This window comes from Falco biarmicus, chromosome 6, assembly GCF_023638135.1.
Source record: "Falco biarmicus isolate bFalBia1 chromosome 6, bFalBia1.pri, whole genome shotgun sequence".
Lineage (NCBI taxonomy): Eukaryota > Metazoa > Chordata > Aves > Falconiformes > Falconidae > Falco > Falco biarmicus.
The window spans coordinates 50,490,395-50,506,647 of NC_079293.1; the positions used below are offsets into that span (position 1 = coordinate 50,490,395).

General features: G+C 35.3%; 1 protein-coding gene across 5 annotated transcripts in view; it reads right to left on the minus strand.

Moving 5' to 3' along the window:
• Nucleotides 1-16,253, minus strand: part of VTA1 (vesicle trafficking 1) — a 39,580-nt gene that overhangs the window by 12,053 nt on the left and 11,274 nt on the right. For all 5 annotated transcript variants that reach the window (XM_056343026.1, XM_056343028.1, XM_056343027.1 and 2 more), the window contains 4 exons: nt 13,412-13,506; nt 10,173-10,300; nt 9,442-9,517; nt 5,207-5,318 (listed from right to left, as the gene is read on the minus strand). In XM_056343026.1, coding sequence (XP_056199001.1) covers nt 5,207-5,318; nt 9,442-9,517; nt 10,173-10,300; nt 13,412-13,506 — 411 coding nt within the window. The remainder of the gene's footprint in view (nt 1-5,206; nt 5,319-9,441; nt 9,518-10,172; nt 10,301-13,411; nt 13,507-16,253) is intronic.

Here is a 16,253-nt window from a genome sequence, read left to right on the forward strand (position 1 = left end):
GTATTTTGGGAAAGCTGTTGAAAAATTATTAAGCCACTTTTGAGAATGAGGAGTGGGAGAAAACGTTCTTTCATTGTACTTAGTACCTCAACTAAGAGAAAATACCTCTCCTAAGTTTTTGCTCAGGCTCAAACTGTTAATGCATTTATTCCTTTATTCTGCCGCTTGCTGCTTCCTGTTGTCCTTATCTGGCTCTTCAGTCCCACTCTGATTCCTCCTTGCACCAGAACTTCACATCATGTATCTGCAACCCCTTGCCCCATACTTGTGTCTGGCTTGCACTACCTCCCAATCTTCTCTCCAAGACATTCCCAGTTTCAGCTTCAAGCATCCTCACTGCATAGTTCATGGTCTCTGATAGTCACTCCGTAAAAGTGCAATGCTGTAGGCAACACTGGCCATGGAAGATATGAACTCAAATGGTTAAAGTCTGGCAATGTTATAAACAAAAAAAACAAGCAAAAAAAAGTGCTGACCACCCTTAATAACAGTGCCTGTAAGAGGTAAATTCATAAAAGGGTGATATACTTTTATATCAGGCATATGTAACAAAAGATCAAGCTCAACTGTTTGATTTGCTCATTATGCAATTGGCAAACACTGAACTGTATTAAATATAAAAGTCGATTTGTTTAAATTAACTCTTCTTAGGTGTTTAAAGTGCCCAAATGCCATCAAAGCATGGTAACTATGCTTTCTACAAAGCAAATATTTAAAATATTCTTTATCAAAGGTTAAAGTATTAGAACAATTTTGAGATATGTGCTTGCAGTATGTGTGAAGAGTTTTAACAGTAGCGTTAAATGAAAAGATTTCAGGCTGCTGGAAAAGAACATTTAAGTCAACAAACAGAGTTTAAGTTCTGTGGTTATAACACCCATAACATTATTGAAAAACAACTCTTTTTCCAGGTAAAGAATGCTATAAAAAGTAGGGAAATAATCTAAAAAAGTAAAGCTGCAATAATGTAAAATTTGAAGTTCCTTGCAATTTGCTTAAGGATGCTGAAATATCAGGCTGTAAAAGTGTCACAATTGTTTCACACAGTTTCAGCTCCAGATGAGTTTGTCTTTGAACGTCATCAGCCTTTGTGCTTGGATCCCAGCATAATGAATCCATGTGCTCTTTAGATTTTCCTTAGAGATACAGTATGCCCAGAATATCGGCTTGTTTGGTTTTTTTAATTATTATTTACCCAAGGCAAGACTTCGTGGAGTAAGGCTGATACCCTTGGCCCCATAACCAACTGTCCAAAGGTATTTTCATACAAATAGAGGAGTCTCAAGGCTTCATAGCATTCCCTTGTCTAGTTTAGATGTATAGCACTGATTATAAAACTTAAGCGGTTCAGAGCACTAGAGTCAAAACTAGCAAAATTTTTATTTTAAGGAGTCCAGACTCCTTCAATTATCTGGACTCCTATTTTTAAGGACCCCATTGAATTAAACAGGGCACAGGAGTCCAGAGAAGTAAAAAGGTAATTTATTAATTTTAATTTAAAAACATTTTCTTTTTCTCATTCTGCTGGACTGTTTCTCTTTAGCTTGAGATGTTGCTAAAAGATACACAATGTAAGGTTCTATTGGAACACTGCTTTTTAAATTTTTTTTCCTGGTGGGTTTTTTTTTTTTTTCTATTTATTTTTTTCCACTTGCTATTTTTTCCCTATTGCTATTTATTTTTTTCCACTACATTGAGAAATGGACTCAAAAATCCACCAACTTTTTCCTTCACTGTTCTTTCTGCTAGTTGGGACTATAAAGGTTTCCTGAAATTCTGCAATACAAATGTAGAACACAATAGTATATATTGCAATGAAAGTGGTGACATTTAATGTATTTTACTATGGCTATACCATGGCCATTTAAGAACTTTTTCATATTTGAAACCAGATTTTTAATTTTTTCCACATTAGTGTAAAATCTTGGATGACCTAGGGCTACTGCTAAGTGACCTTTATGTGTACTCTAGGACTTGCATTCCAATAAATCATATCATTTTAAGGTTTCCATGGTGGCATCCTGACAAAAGCATCCATAAATCCAACAGCAGAACTGCATAAAGCATGCCTGTTACTGTAAAAACATCTCCAAGAGTTACAGTATGGTTTTCAGGAATCACAAAGAAAATACCACTTTGGAAAAAAATGGTAATTTGTCAAGCTACAGAGACCTAGTTTCACTCTGTTTAAACAGACTTTTTCCACTTGCAAGGGAAGGAAGAAAATGAGCAAGCAGAAAGGAATGGGGAAGGTTCAGCCATACACTCAAATAATGCTGCTTTTCTTCTTACAATGCACAAAGCAAGAATTGACACTTTTTTTAATGATTCTTCTAAGAAAAATTTAATTTGCATAGAATTTTTGTCTTGGTTATGTAAAGCACCATGGACACCTACACTATGCAGCTAACTTCAAAAATAAACGTCTAAAAGTATTTTTCACTTAATTGCTCAGAAAATAAAACTGTGAGAAATTCTTTTACTACATGAAATAGAATTCAAGAAATAAAAAGATATTGCCAAATTATAGATATTGCAGGGTCCCTATCATTAAGGATGTTAAAATTTTGGCTCATTCAGCATTTGCTACCCTTTAAGTTGCATGTAGACGTAACTTGGTAATGTTACAACAATCTTCGCCAATTCATATTACTGCTTGTAATGACCTACAATGAATAGTAAGGATTTGAGTAAGATCTGAATTCCACATTCCCTCCTACAACAGTTTCTTTTGCAGCCTTGAGCAAGTCAGTTACCTTTGCCTCCACATTAATAAAATGAAGAGCAAGCCTATTTGTTGCTGCTGAGGAACAATTATTGTTTCTACACAAGCTGCATACACAGATTTTTAGCAAAAGCTCTAATCTTTGCTTAGAAATTCCATTACTGCAGTTGTTCAGAACTCATAATTCATTTCACATAATCAGGTGAGCTTTGAAAACATCACCACACCATGAGCCAGACCACTAAAGAGCACTCATTTAAAGCTAGAAATATTTAACTGAGCTATTCATGACATTCACTATAACAAAAGGGGGGTTTCCCATGTTGTCTTCTCCATTAGATTATCAAACTGGTATATTCTGACTTACAAAAATGTGGCAGTGTTTGCAGCTTGAGTTGCAACATAAGTTTCTCTACAGCTGCACTGGCAGTTAAGAAAACTACACTGAAAAAGACTGTAGGTTAAAGAAGAAATTAGTTTGCTAATGCTTCACTTCAAGTATAGCTATGCCTAGACTGGAGCATATTTCAGTGGGTAAGACAGCCATTCCAGTTTTTGAAGTCCGCAGGGGATCTTTAGGTAAGGAAAACATAGTAACAAGAATAAACCAGTAGCTTGGAAATCAAACTGTATCATACCAATTATTTTTTCACAAATATTTGAACTTGCAGCGTTTCTGCAGTATTACTACCCAAACAGTATTTTACCCAGGAAATTGCAAAGAAATTATAATTGGCAGCCAGGCTTTGAGACACTTTATGTTTAACAAAATAAAGGCTAACAATAAGCAGGAATAGATGTTTGGTACACATTCTACTCAAAAAAACTGTGATTAGGTATTTTGTAATTTTTAAATTCTTTTAACATGTAGTGGTGACCACAACATATAAATGATAAGAGATTACACTGTGGAGAGCCACATTCCAAATAATTTAATGTTCTTAGTTGTTTCATCAGGTATGTGAATATACATAAAGGTTATTGTCACTGTGCAGAATTAGTCTGCTTTAATTTGCATAGTGAAAATATCCACTCCAAAGACACCCTATTTCCATAAAGGATTCACATTTAAAATTTGTATTTTAAGTTTCTGCACTGACTTAACGAAAACTAAGAGACCCTTTATTAATGAAACTGACCACTATCAAAAGCAACTGGTGAAATGCAAGAAGAATTAAACATTCATAAAATATTTAGCACAGAAAAAGTGCAAACAGTGGGAAAATAAATGAGTGAAAATGTTTTGAAAGTTAATTTAACCATTACATACTGTTTCTATTTTGATATACTTCAGAAATAAGTAATTTTCACATCTATTTTGCTCTTACAAATAACTGAAAAGTGTTATCAGTTTATACACAGAACAGTATGCTTTAGCAGTTTAACAAATGAAGTTTTGTACGTTATCTGTGGATCTATACCTTAGAAACAGGATAACATTTATAAAATTCAGAAACAATATGACAGCTCTGGTTTGAATGTTTAGTTGTTTTTAGTAAAGATACACATAATGAAATGAGCGAATGGAGCTGTCTTTCTCAGAATAGGTTAAGATGTGATCTATGTGCTCTGCTTAGTAGTGTTCTGTTACTTCATGGAGAGGCTAGCTTGCATCTGCTCACAGTGGTGGTGTCTGTTTTTAAAGAGCTCTAAATGAGAAAGGTTTGGATGCCCCTCATATTTCTTACTGAAGAGCTAGCACTTTTAAATTTAGACAGGTCTAAGTGCATTAAACAGAAGGCAGTAAAAGGTACGATTTGGGAGGGTCGAAACAACCTGTTCTGATAAATGTTAATTTTGGTAAGTGAGTGTCCTTGGAAATCACCTTTTATTTAACAGTCGAGCAGGTAACTTCCAAGGAACCCTGTATAGGACAGTCAGGTAGCCAGAAGAACACAGGGAGTAACTAAAAACACGAGGAAAAGGGGGGATTGGTGAGAAAGCAGCAGGGAATCCCAGCTAAAAAGAGTAAGCCATAAACCTGTTTTGAAAACCACATTATTATAGGGGGAGAAGGGGTTGTCTCACAATCAGGTGTTTGTTTTGAAGTCGAATTCATTTACCAGCAATCCATTTCCAACTCCTATCTAATTTCCAAGAGAGGATAAACTGGCAAAGGTATCATAACTACAGGACAGATTTAAAAGGAGGACTGTGGGTAGCTGTAAAGAAATGCATGGTTCTGGCCCAAAGGTGACAACGCCTTCTCAGAGAGTAGCTGTATTCCAAACAATAATCTACACTACAGAGGAAAGTTAAAAAAAAAAAAGTATTTTATTAAATAAGTCAAACAAATAGTAAGGTCCAATAAAAATAACAGTAGGAGAAGCAGAAAAGAAAAATCAGAAGGTGGCCCACCACAAATGGAACATTAAACAGTGAAGCTGTGCTTCTGGTGGGGTGCTCCCTGAAGAACTGTGTACAGCACCACTTCGGTCTTGGCCCAGCACTCTGCTCTTCTTAAAAGAAAAAAAGACATACCGAAGCTCTCTCCTTCCATTCCGATAGGCCCAGGCTGAGGAGTCTCTCCATTCTTCAAGCAGTTATGAATGTACGCTGCCTTCCACCTGGCGTACTTCCTGTGCTGCGCGTTCTGGGGAAGGGAAAAGGCCAGCCACTTTAACCACTCGGGGCTGAGAATTCATGCGCTTGAGACAGAAATATAAACGGGTTTTCCACCCTGAGAAGAGATTATAAAACTAAACTGCTTTCTCTGCTACCATTTGACACCCCTTTAAAAGATAAACAATATATGTGAAATTAATTGAATTAAAAAAAATACATATAAAAAAAGAATAGCTCTAACAGTATCTCAGGAAAAAAGGAAAATGTGGGGATTTTCAATTAGTTCAGCACGTCAGGAAAAGGAAGTAAATTATACCAGGACCATCTAGTGTGAAAGACAGAACACACTGCATAGTTATTACTGATGTGAAATAATAAAGAAAACTTCCTAACTCCATAAACTTACATGATTATTTACTTTAGATTTAAATATCTGAAACTTAAAATGCCACTCCTGCTGATCAGTAATATAAACTCTTCCCTAATTACATCATTTTAAAATTTAAAAATGCATTTAAAAGCATAAAATCCGAAAGGCTGCTGTAGTTGCAGATTAATGTGTGTGGGTTGTGTGTGATATTCAAGGACATAAAATATTTTGATTTAATATCTTCACAGCATAGCTAAATGTCAGATGAAGGACTTTAGCAATACATAAACTACCTGCAAAGCAAGGGGTTATGATAACAATGACTTTTCTAGTTCAGTTATTAGAAAAAATATTAATACTTCTCAAAAAATTAATTACTATATTACCAGTCAATATGATTTTTTGCCAACTCTCATTTTCTGAAATGGTGTCAATATGAAGCAATAGCAGTGAGAAGTGAATCTGCTGCTTGCCTGTCTGATTCTATTTCCACAGTAACAGTTCGAAACTGAAAACATGTGGTAGTAACTTCAGTATTTAAAGAAAACCAATGTGTTTTTTTCACTATTTTCAGTTTCTGGGGAAAAGGAATTGAGGAAAAGTATTTCACCTGGGTTTTCATAAATTCGTCTTTTCACAAAACGAGTGATTGAAATATATGTCAGAATCTCAACGTTTTGAGATTTTCCATTTCATTTTTTAAAATATACTTTACAGGTCTTAGGTACAACTTTAATATGTCAAAACATGAAATTAAGCTTGGCCACTTTCTATTTCCTGAGAGTATTACAATAGCCCCTTTTTAATCCAGGAAGAGTTCAGTTCTCAATTGTTATGACAAATCTTACTGATTATGCAAAGCAATTATTTTGTCAAAAGTTTTAAGAGATATAACAGTCCTGACAGTTATGAGGTAATATATTTCAAGGAAGAAGGCTGAATATAAACAGAGACAAGAAATGTGGGGGGATGAATGGAATAATTTGGCCAAGTGAACAACTGAGGTGGATCACGTTTCACATCAACATTATCACCTGCAAGATACCGGTGAAGTCAAATTTCCACAGCAACAAGTACAGGTAAAAGTGGTTTGGAAACTGAGGTAGACAGAATACTCTCTCTTTAAAAGTCCTGAATGAAATTACATCCAAAGTTTTTGAGAATGAATTTAATTCAATGAAACTGAAATTAAATTAAATGAAATTCAAAAGTGTACTGCAGAAAGTCTGCTGCACTGTTGTCTAGAAGAGGGCAGGGAATGACAGTGACAGGTAAGTCTAGCAAGCTCTCTTGCCCAAATTTAATGGGATGCTCACACAGCCCAGGAGAAAGATACAGTCCTTCATTTTCACAAATAAAACGTCCTCCAGAAAAAAGCCTATCATGATGACAGATTTATTAAAATGCATTCATTATACCTCAGAAAAGACAAGTACAACTGGAAAGCATGGCTTTCTGTAAATACTTTTCTTTATTAATCATTTCTGTCCAGGTAATGTTACAGATTAAATCCTTTTATCATTCACAAACAGAAGCCACAAAATGCAGAAATACATATCCAGAGCATGGCACCTTTAGACACGAACACTTCACAAGATGTAACAGCCTGCACATCTTCCCTTTAATACCACAACTATTTCTTGATAAAGTGTGAAGATGCTGGTGCATTGGGTGTCCATGCCCAGGTGCTAGCAACAGAGGGTGGCACCTGTGAGGAGAGGCCAGGGCTGCCCTGTGCTGGACACAGCCAGCTCCAGCAGACCCACTGCAGGACACAGCCGAGTGCCTCAGCAGGCTGGTGGTGCCCCTGGAAAAGCATATTTAAGAATGGGCACACCCTCCCCACACCACAACTCTGGACACAGATGAGAAGGAAACAAAGTGTTTGATGTGTGTCATTCTGCATCCCAGCTGCAAAGCTTATCACTCCAGAACGGAGAACCTAAATTCTGTTGCTTTCAGTTTGTTTTTAATATGCACTGCTGCCTCTTTTTGGAAGGCTGCCCTACTGCATGAACATTACTACCGAGGTAAATGAAAATGACACTACTATCACATGGCTTCTTCCTGATCTGATTAAGCTGTCTTGTAAAACATGTCTTCCAGAAAATCCTTTTGCCTGTTCAGATACTGAGGGATGGAACATCCACTGTTTCCTGTGACACAATTCATTCATACTACCCAATAATCAACCACTTGCCAGTTAAAAATATACATAGTATTTACAATACCCATTCTCTGATTTTAGGTGTCAAGTATCTGCTTTCTATGCCTTCTACTGTTGATTTAAAAGCCTTTAATAGCTGATATTCCACACATGTGAATTACATGATGATAAGATGACAGTCTTCTCAGTCCAATTCAATGTGCATTCACTCTGGCTTTAGGAACAGTTACTATTTGATATCATAAAGGATGTCAGGGAGCATAGCAGCCAGCTTTAAGAGAACACATGAAAGAGCAATCTTACTTGCACCTGTTGATAGATGAAGATTGGTATAGTCTCAGGCTATAGGAGATGTAGAATCCTGCAAGAACACTTGGACAAGTGTTCTTGGGCAAGACCTATCTTTATCGGTACTTACATTCCTATATGTCATAGTATACTAAGAAGTGCACCACTATCAAAACCATTCTTTTACCTTCCTTCCAACATTTAAAAATTAGCCATGGCAACTGTTTTTTAAACTGAGAAAATATGCCTGTATGTTAGGCACATTTATCAGATTGGGGATTTACATACAGGATGTTGAGCCTGCGAATTCCAAGCAGGGCATGGATTAGTCTGGGACCAACACAACCACAAGCTTGTTATGGGCCTGCAAAGCAGCAGAACTTCAGGTTTTTAAAGCACTTTTACTTGTGTAAGCATGGAAGCCTATAACACTCAAGCATGTGAGAAAAAAATATTTGTAGATTACCTCTGCGGATTTAGTACTGACTTTGTCTCAGATTGCTTAGCATTGCTGCTGTTTCTTATTTGTTTTTCCAGGTATTTCAGCCTTTGTTTAAAAAGATTTGAAATTTGTCTTCATGAGTCAGTAGCAGCTTTCTCTGGTTTTTTTTTTTCTTTGCCAGAAGTTATCAACTATACCATTACATTTTCAAACTGAGCTTCTCATTCATTTAATTTAGCAAGGAAACATCCGCTTTAATTTTCAGAACAAGGAATACTTTATTAAGAGTACCTGTTCCTCTGTATCAGAGATTAATTCTTCTGTGGGGCATGAATAACAGAGAGCAGCTGACCATGCACCTAATAGAAAAGTTGCTTTTTTCAAATCAGACCAAGTGGTTATTCTGGTGTGCCTTAATAAAAATAATCATGATCTTGTTCAGCCAGTTCTGGAATACTTGTTTGATTAAAAGTTTACCTGCCATAAAGAGCACTGCGTTAGTTACTTTAGCAGATAACTTTTTGAATTAAAACATTCATGTCCTAACGGCCACATAGCAAGCCATTTTTTATTAAGTAAATGTACATTCTTCCAACTTAACATATCACCTTTCAAAAGCAGGGTTTGTTGCAAAATCAGAAGTATCTAACTAAAATTGTATACCATTTCACTTCAGTTACTAGCACTAAAGATCCTGCTTGCAGAGTGAAAAAAACTGAGGTGGAAAAAGCCAGGAACCTTGCTTCATTTTTCCCTATAATCATTCCTACTTCTTCAATGTAAGGCTATGAGTTCCACAGTAATAATCAGACCTTGAATTTCTGATGGATACTTAAGTCATGAAGCATCTTCTAACAGACAACAGCTGTCTAATATTCACTTACCTCTTCAGAGAGCTCCCCAAATACTGTTAGAACATCTATCAGGAGACTTGCAGTATAAAAGGACTTTATCATGTTTCTGTAAAAAAGAAAACATTTCACTAACTTGGTATTGTTAATCTCTCAGGATCACATTTTATAGGGTGGCATTTTAGATCATACTGGCTTATATTCAAGACAATCATTACTAATTTTTTCTTTTAATCTAATGTTAGAGAACTTACTTCACAATGTTTAAATTTAGCAATATATTGACTAGTCTCCTGACTACTATGTGGAAAGTTTTCAGTATTTTTTAAAGCTGGTCATGTGTTCTGCACTTAGTTTCTAGTTTGGAATGTTCAATATAGGACATAGGACATCCTGCATTACCTTAGAGAAAGCCATCAACATGCAGTAGTTACTGCTGTAAATCAAACCACATAATGTATCATCACAACTATTTTAATATCACTGTAGAGTAGAAAATAACATGCTGGATGTCAAGCTCAGTATCAGCCTGGGATTTTAGAAGGCTTGCCAGTAGGTGAGCAACCTCTTAAAGAGTAAAGGAGGATACCAATTAATGTGTGAAGTCAGAGGCATACAAGCAGTAACAAACAGAGTTTTCTGAAAGAGAAATTAATGCATTAAAGCCCAATTCTTGTTTTCAGTCAAAATAAAGAGAGTTTGGATATTCAAATTACATGACCAGTATCTTAATTCAGATAAAAAACCCAAAGATTTTCACCTACTTATGAAATTGCCCAGCTCTGTCTTCATTGTCTGCATACAAAAACATTTTCAAAGCGTAATTCTCGACATGAGCAGAACCAACAATTTCCTGAGTAATAGCTTCATTATCACCAAATTGCTTTTTCATCTGGAAAAAGTTAAAGAAATATATTAATTACCTTATAAGACCTTAGCAATTCTGCAATCTAATTCAAACACAAGGAGAAGCTGCTGATTTAGACAAAGCCAAGTACAATTTAAAAAAGAAAATATATACAATTCAATTATTTTACAAATCTCCAGCTTCTGACATGAACACTAAAAGCAGCATGCTAAAGCGGATGCACATTCTTTTGGAGAAAGAATATTATGAATAAGTAGCACTGAAAATTGTCTTCAATCACAAAATACTTAAAAAAACCCCAACCAAACACCAAAAAAACCTGTTAAAAATAAACACAACTACAATATTGTGAAGGAGGAGCTACAGATATTTTCCCCCTTGCTATCCGAAAGACCAAGCACTCTGAAGCCTCTGTCAGGATTCAACACAGTTCAATTCATAAAGTAATGCACGCTTTGTAAATGCACTGTAGGTGAGAGTGATCATGTATGTTTCGTCTTGTAAGGTTACTTCACGGCAGTTCATTACATCTTCCAAAGCGTCTGAGCCCTACCTTGACCAGTCTAGTGACCTATGGATTTACTGGAATTTTCAATGTAAGCAGTGTATTTGCAATTCAAAGACCTCTTTTCAAAGAGGTTAGAGTACAAGAATCCTCAAGTTTCCCAATAAAAATCAGTAAAGCAAATAACCCTCTAACAGTTACAACAGGTGGATTTAGAGCTTCTGAATAGGCTTACTGTTCACACATAAGGAAATCTCAGGTTATCCTCAGAGAACAAAAACAGGAACACTGCATGATACTAACCTGCAGCCTTTATTTTGCCAAAAGATTTAAAAGCAATCTCTGAATGGCAGTTATTTTTCACTGTGCATGTGAAGAAAATCTAATCATGCAGGCTGCACTTCCATATTTTTTAGATTGCTGCCAAGTCTTTAATACATAGCATGTTTCCAGAAAAGTTACTTGATACTAGCAGTGAAATATAAACTTTCCAAATAGAACTTTAAATCTGAAGACTTTTGTCAAATGCATAACTCTACATAGTTTTCAAAAAGTATTTGTTTTACAAAGTGTAACTGTTTTTCTTGTGAGTGTACTACAATTTGTAAGTTGCAAGATACATAACGGAAGTGAAATTGAGGCTGAGGAAGAAAATGATCTGTTTATATATACGATTTCACCAGCCTATATATACTTTACACTCAGATGACAACTGATCTGATCTTCAATGGAGATGATTTCAAATGCACAAATGACACACAAGCTTCTAAAAATATTAAAGTTAAACAAGTTGTTTACTTTTGAAATTACCCTTCACACAATCTGTGACTCAGTACTGCAGTATTGATGTTTTAAATGGTGATTTATAACTTCAACCTAACAGATTCGGTTTAATTTTAGTAAAAGCATTTTAATGAAAGAGTTACCTACTGGAAAAGAAAAACAACACAATCATATGTAAAAGTATTTCTGACAGAAACATGCATCTTGGGATACAAAATTCACTGTATTTAATTAATTCTCATATTGGGAATATTATGAAGTTTCTTGCAAAGAACACATCTGGTAATTTCCAGATATATCTACACTGTTTTATGTTTTGCTACTATAAAGTTCAGGATTGTCTGTCTTAACCTTTAATGTAATCAGTTGTGGCAACACACAGAAAGCTGTGAGAAACATCTAGCACAGGCTGCAGCACCCCTTTGTGCTCCCTGCTGGTTACGGGCACACTGGAAATGGCTGCTATTAAATCACTGCAGAGGTCCAACTTGTCAATACGCCCAAGCTTTCTCGCCCCCAAAATGCCATATTAGATCTACTTAAAAGTGCTCTCTCCATCCTTCCACCACTTGACTATCTAGAAGGAACTTCGACACCTAAGCAGAAGATGTCACACAATCTTACCAGCAACTGAAAGATGAAACCACGGGGTTTTACTCCTTTTCTAGTCTTTCCAAATTTGAAACAAAAGGGGTAACTGCAGATTAGTTCCTGCAGTACCACAAGGGATCAGAAAAAAATTAAAAATCCTTAGGAAATGAAGAGCAAAATTTTCTGGAGTTTTAATCTCATGTCTCCTGCCACATCTCTTCCCTTTTGAACATGAAAACCAGACCCATTAAGAATGTCAAAATTTGATGAGATAACACCGAGAAGTCACTGTACACTGGATTTTCCATTGCTAAAAATCAGAGACAAAACATAGCAAGCAGCACAGGGTATGAAAAAAAAAAAAAAAAAAAGACAAATGGTTCATGTTTCATTGTTTTTCTGAATAACTGGAGGCTGTTGCACTACTGAACACAAAAAGAACGGCTACTTCATTTTTCAGCTTTACTTTCTGCTTCCAAAGAAGCCCTTATATCTTAAAATTCACACACTACTTCCTTCCAGACTATTGAAAACTACTGCAGATGAATATAAACAGCTCCTGGAACTTAAACTGACCATTTGTAAAATTACTTTATCTTTCTTTGTTTAACTTACTTTATTTAAGGTTGTTTGCTAATACTATCAGGTCTACTCAAAAGAACATGGCATAGCTATCTCTTACACACACAGATAGGACTGCTTACAAAAATTCATAGTATAAGAAGCCCAATCTCTAACAGAGGAGATGATCAAAAGTATCTTTATCTTTTAGAGAATGTTTTAAAAAACTCCCTGGGTACAACAGTTTAGATCAAAAATTTCAAAAGCACCCAAGAACTAGACTAGCCTCTTGCAGACTTCAAGGAATCAAAGACAAATAAATAATAATAATAAAAAAAGTCTTCTAGAACACCTCTATTTATTTTGTAATGAATTACAATTCCTCATGAGAATATGTATAAATATTGTAATTCATATTGTCTAAACGAATCTTATGGCAAATGTCTGCTATATAAAATTCCAGTTATGTTTGTGCTTGCATACGTACATATAAACATACATACACACATACAATTTTATTTCCTTTCAATCCTTCTGCCATTTATTACATATAATTTAAATTCATACAGTATACCTGCATACAGAAATAGTTGCATCAATGACCGATGACAAAGAAAAAACAGTATTTGCAGAAGCTTAAATAAAAATTAAAGCATCATGAATCATTTTAGAGGAGAGCAATAAATTCTACTTACAGCTTCCAACTGATCCATAAGTTTTGATAAAAATTTACGGCATTCTGGGGTTTTACTATCAATCTTCATCCCTGTTTGCATTGCATACAGGCGACCTTTGAAGGTGACAAAACACACAAAAAACCCAAGAAGTTATTATCTAAGGCAAAACCCACAAGCAAACAAAGCAATGCCCCCTCAACACATCAGAAAGACAAACTCCTCTCATGGTTTAACAATATACTACTGCAGTACTAGCAAGCAATGACAGTGAAATCTAGATATATTCAGTCTTGCAGAGATATTAGGACATATTTTTCTAAGACTTATGCTTTATTTTTTTCAGTGAGTATTCCTGCTGATTTCAGACTGATGTTTGTATCACCATTATGCAGCATTAAGTGCTTTTGTAAATAATCACCACCCATGTTTGCAAGCCTCTCAAACAGAAGCTTCAAGTTGGGTTTTATCTCTAATGATAATTTTCACGACTTACATATATGTATAGGGTGTATGGATATATCTCCAAAATAGAACTTAATGTAGCAGGAACCAGTTAGTTTTAAAACTCCACTTTAACAGAATTAAGCATCTATTTAACAGAATTAAGCATCTAATATATAACATCAAAAGACACAAGACACAAACCTCATCTTTAAATCAGACCAGACTTTATTAAGCTTTCCCTGCAAGTAGTCATTTTTTCATATGACCTTGAAAATGAATTGTTAACATCTTCTGATTAAAAATTAACTTTTTACTACCAAAAACTATGAAATTTAAACATGCACATATGGTAGAACTTTATGTGTCTCAGGAAATTATGGGGGAAAATTAAGCAACTTATTTACTGGGATTCACACACAGAGACGGGAAAATGGACAGTAACATTCAGTAACACAATGCAGAACTTTTTTCACAAAGTAGCCCTTTCACTAATTCTCACTCCTGACCCTCAAGGGAGTCCTACGAAACAGTTTCAAATGCAGAGCTTAAGAACTAAAAGCTGTAGCTCTACCAAATACTATAATGAGCCAGTTATTATGGCATACCGCAATGTACTTCTTCCTGCAGGATACAGAGTTCTGCAAGAGATCCTTACTTCCCTCACAGCCTGACCATCTCTCTCCTTCCAAGCATCTCTTCATGTACCAGATAGCCTTTTCCTTTCAAATTATCTCAGTAAATACAAATATAATACAGATATTTTCAAACTGCACTTATCCTGATGTGTGCGGAATTAAGCTACGGAAAAGCACGTCTGTCTTCCATCTATCATCATCAGGCTGTCTAAGAAAATCAGATCTCTCTCTACAAACCTTACCTAGGTTCTACTGGTGAGCATCATTAAAATTCCATATAAATTAAGTAATATTTAATGTTTCATATACAATTGATAATTCAAACCAGACAAAATATACATTCCATATTTGGGACTGCAAAGCTGACAAATTTTTTGAACATTAAGCTGTTGAGCTGTCCAGCCATTTAAAGATTAAAAAAAAAAAAAAGTACTTGTGCCCTCCAGTGCCTCTCTATTTCTACAATTTATAAAACAAGCCAGCACCTTTGTGTTCAAGTTTTCACTAAAGAATAACCAAGAAAAAGTCTACTCTGAGCAAAATTTCAGGAATGAATAACGGCTATAACCAACTACAACAACTGACCACGACAAATGAAAGACAGCAATTTTAAGAAGAATTGCTGTGTAGGTTCTACGCTATGTAGGTTTCATCAAGTGACAACATTTAATATTAAGATAATTACTGATACATCCTTTTAAGCTCACCTTATTTATAAGGTGTAAATGACTGACTAGTTCATATTAAAAATTATGAAACCTGCACATGTAAAGTCGAAAGATACAGAGATTTGTATCTAAGGCACTCAAATTAGTTCAGTTCTACTGCCAATTAAAATACCATAACCACATGATAAGGAGCTAACACTTCCAGTCTTCAACTAAACTGATTTTTAAGGACATACATGATTGTAAACTTCCCTGAACACATTTCATGGTATAATTTAATAATGAAAAACTTAGGAATTAACATAATGGATGCTAGACCTATGGTCATCTGGATCAGTTATTTCTTTTGTAAAGACACAAATATCAGATATTTTCAGAAGAAAGTAAATTAATTTTATACTGATATGAGTTAGGGTGATTTAAATTCAGAATACCCTTGGTCATTACTAGATACAGATTTATCTTACTTGCTGAAGTATGTACCTTCATCTCTCTCCATAATTCATATACATAAAAAGAACTTTGTTTCCATATAAATGGAAACTTTGCAAATGTCTTTAGTCTTGAGTATCAGTTTAATCATTAGATCTGCTTATTTGTAACTGTTATGAACACCACTTTCCTGCTAACAAAAGACTCTGGGACCAAGGTACCCAAGAGTCCTCAGGTCATTCAAGATTGAAGGACTATTACCCAAAGTGTACACAGACCGTTGAGAAAACATCAAGGAGCTCTAGCAGCAGCAGCTCTGCAGGTATTAAGAACAGAGACATCCTACAAACTATTAATGTCACCTGAGCTGTGTTCCACCTGTCACAGCTATTAAATCTGTGTACCACACAATTTACAATATGAGACAGCACATCTAGCCATGAAACCCTGATTTGTATCAACATCTATATAAACTAGAAAGACTTCTTGCAAGATCTTAACTAGTAAAAGGTCAAAGTACACTTAAGTTACCCTAACAAGAGAGTCTACTGCAATCTTTAAGAACTTTCAAAGTTCAGAATTTTTGCATACTCACTTCTTCAGATACAGTAATATGTTTGAAAGGAGTACTGCATAACAAAACCTGCCCAGAGGCAGGCCTCTGATGAGGCAGGCAGCTGT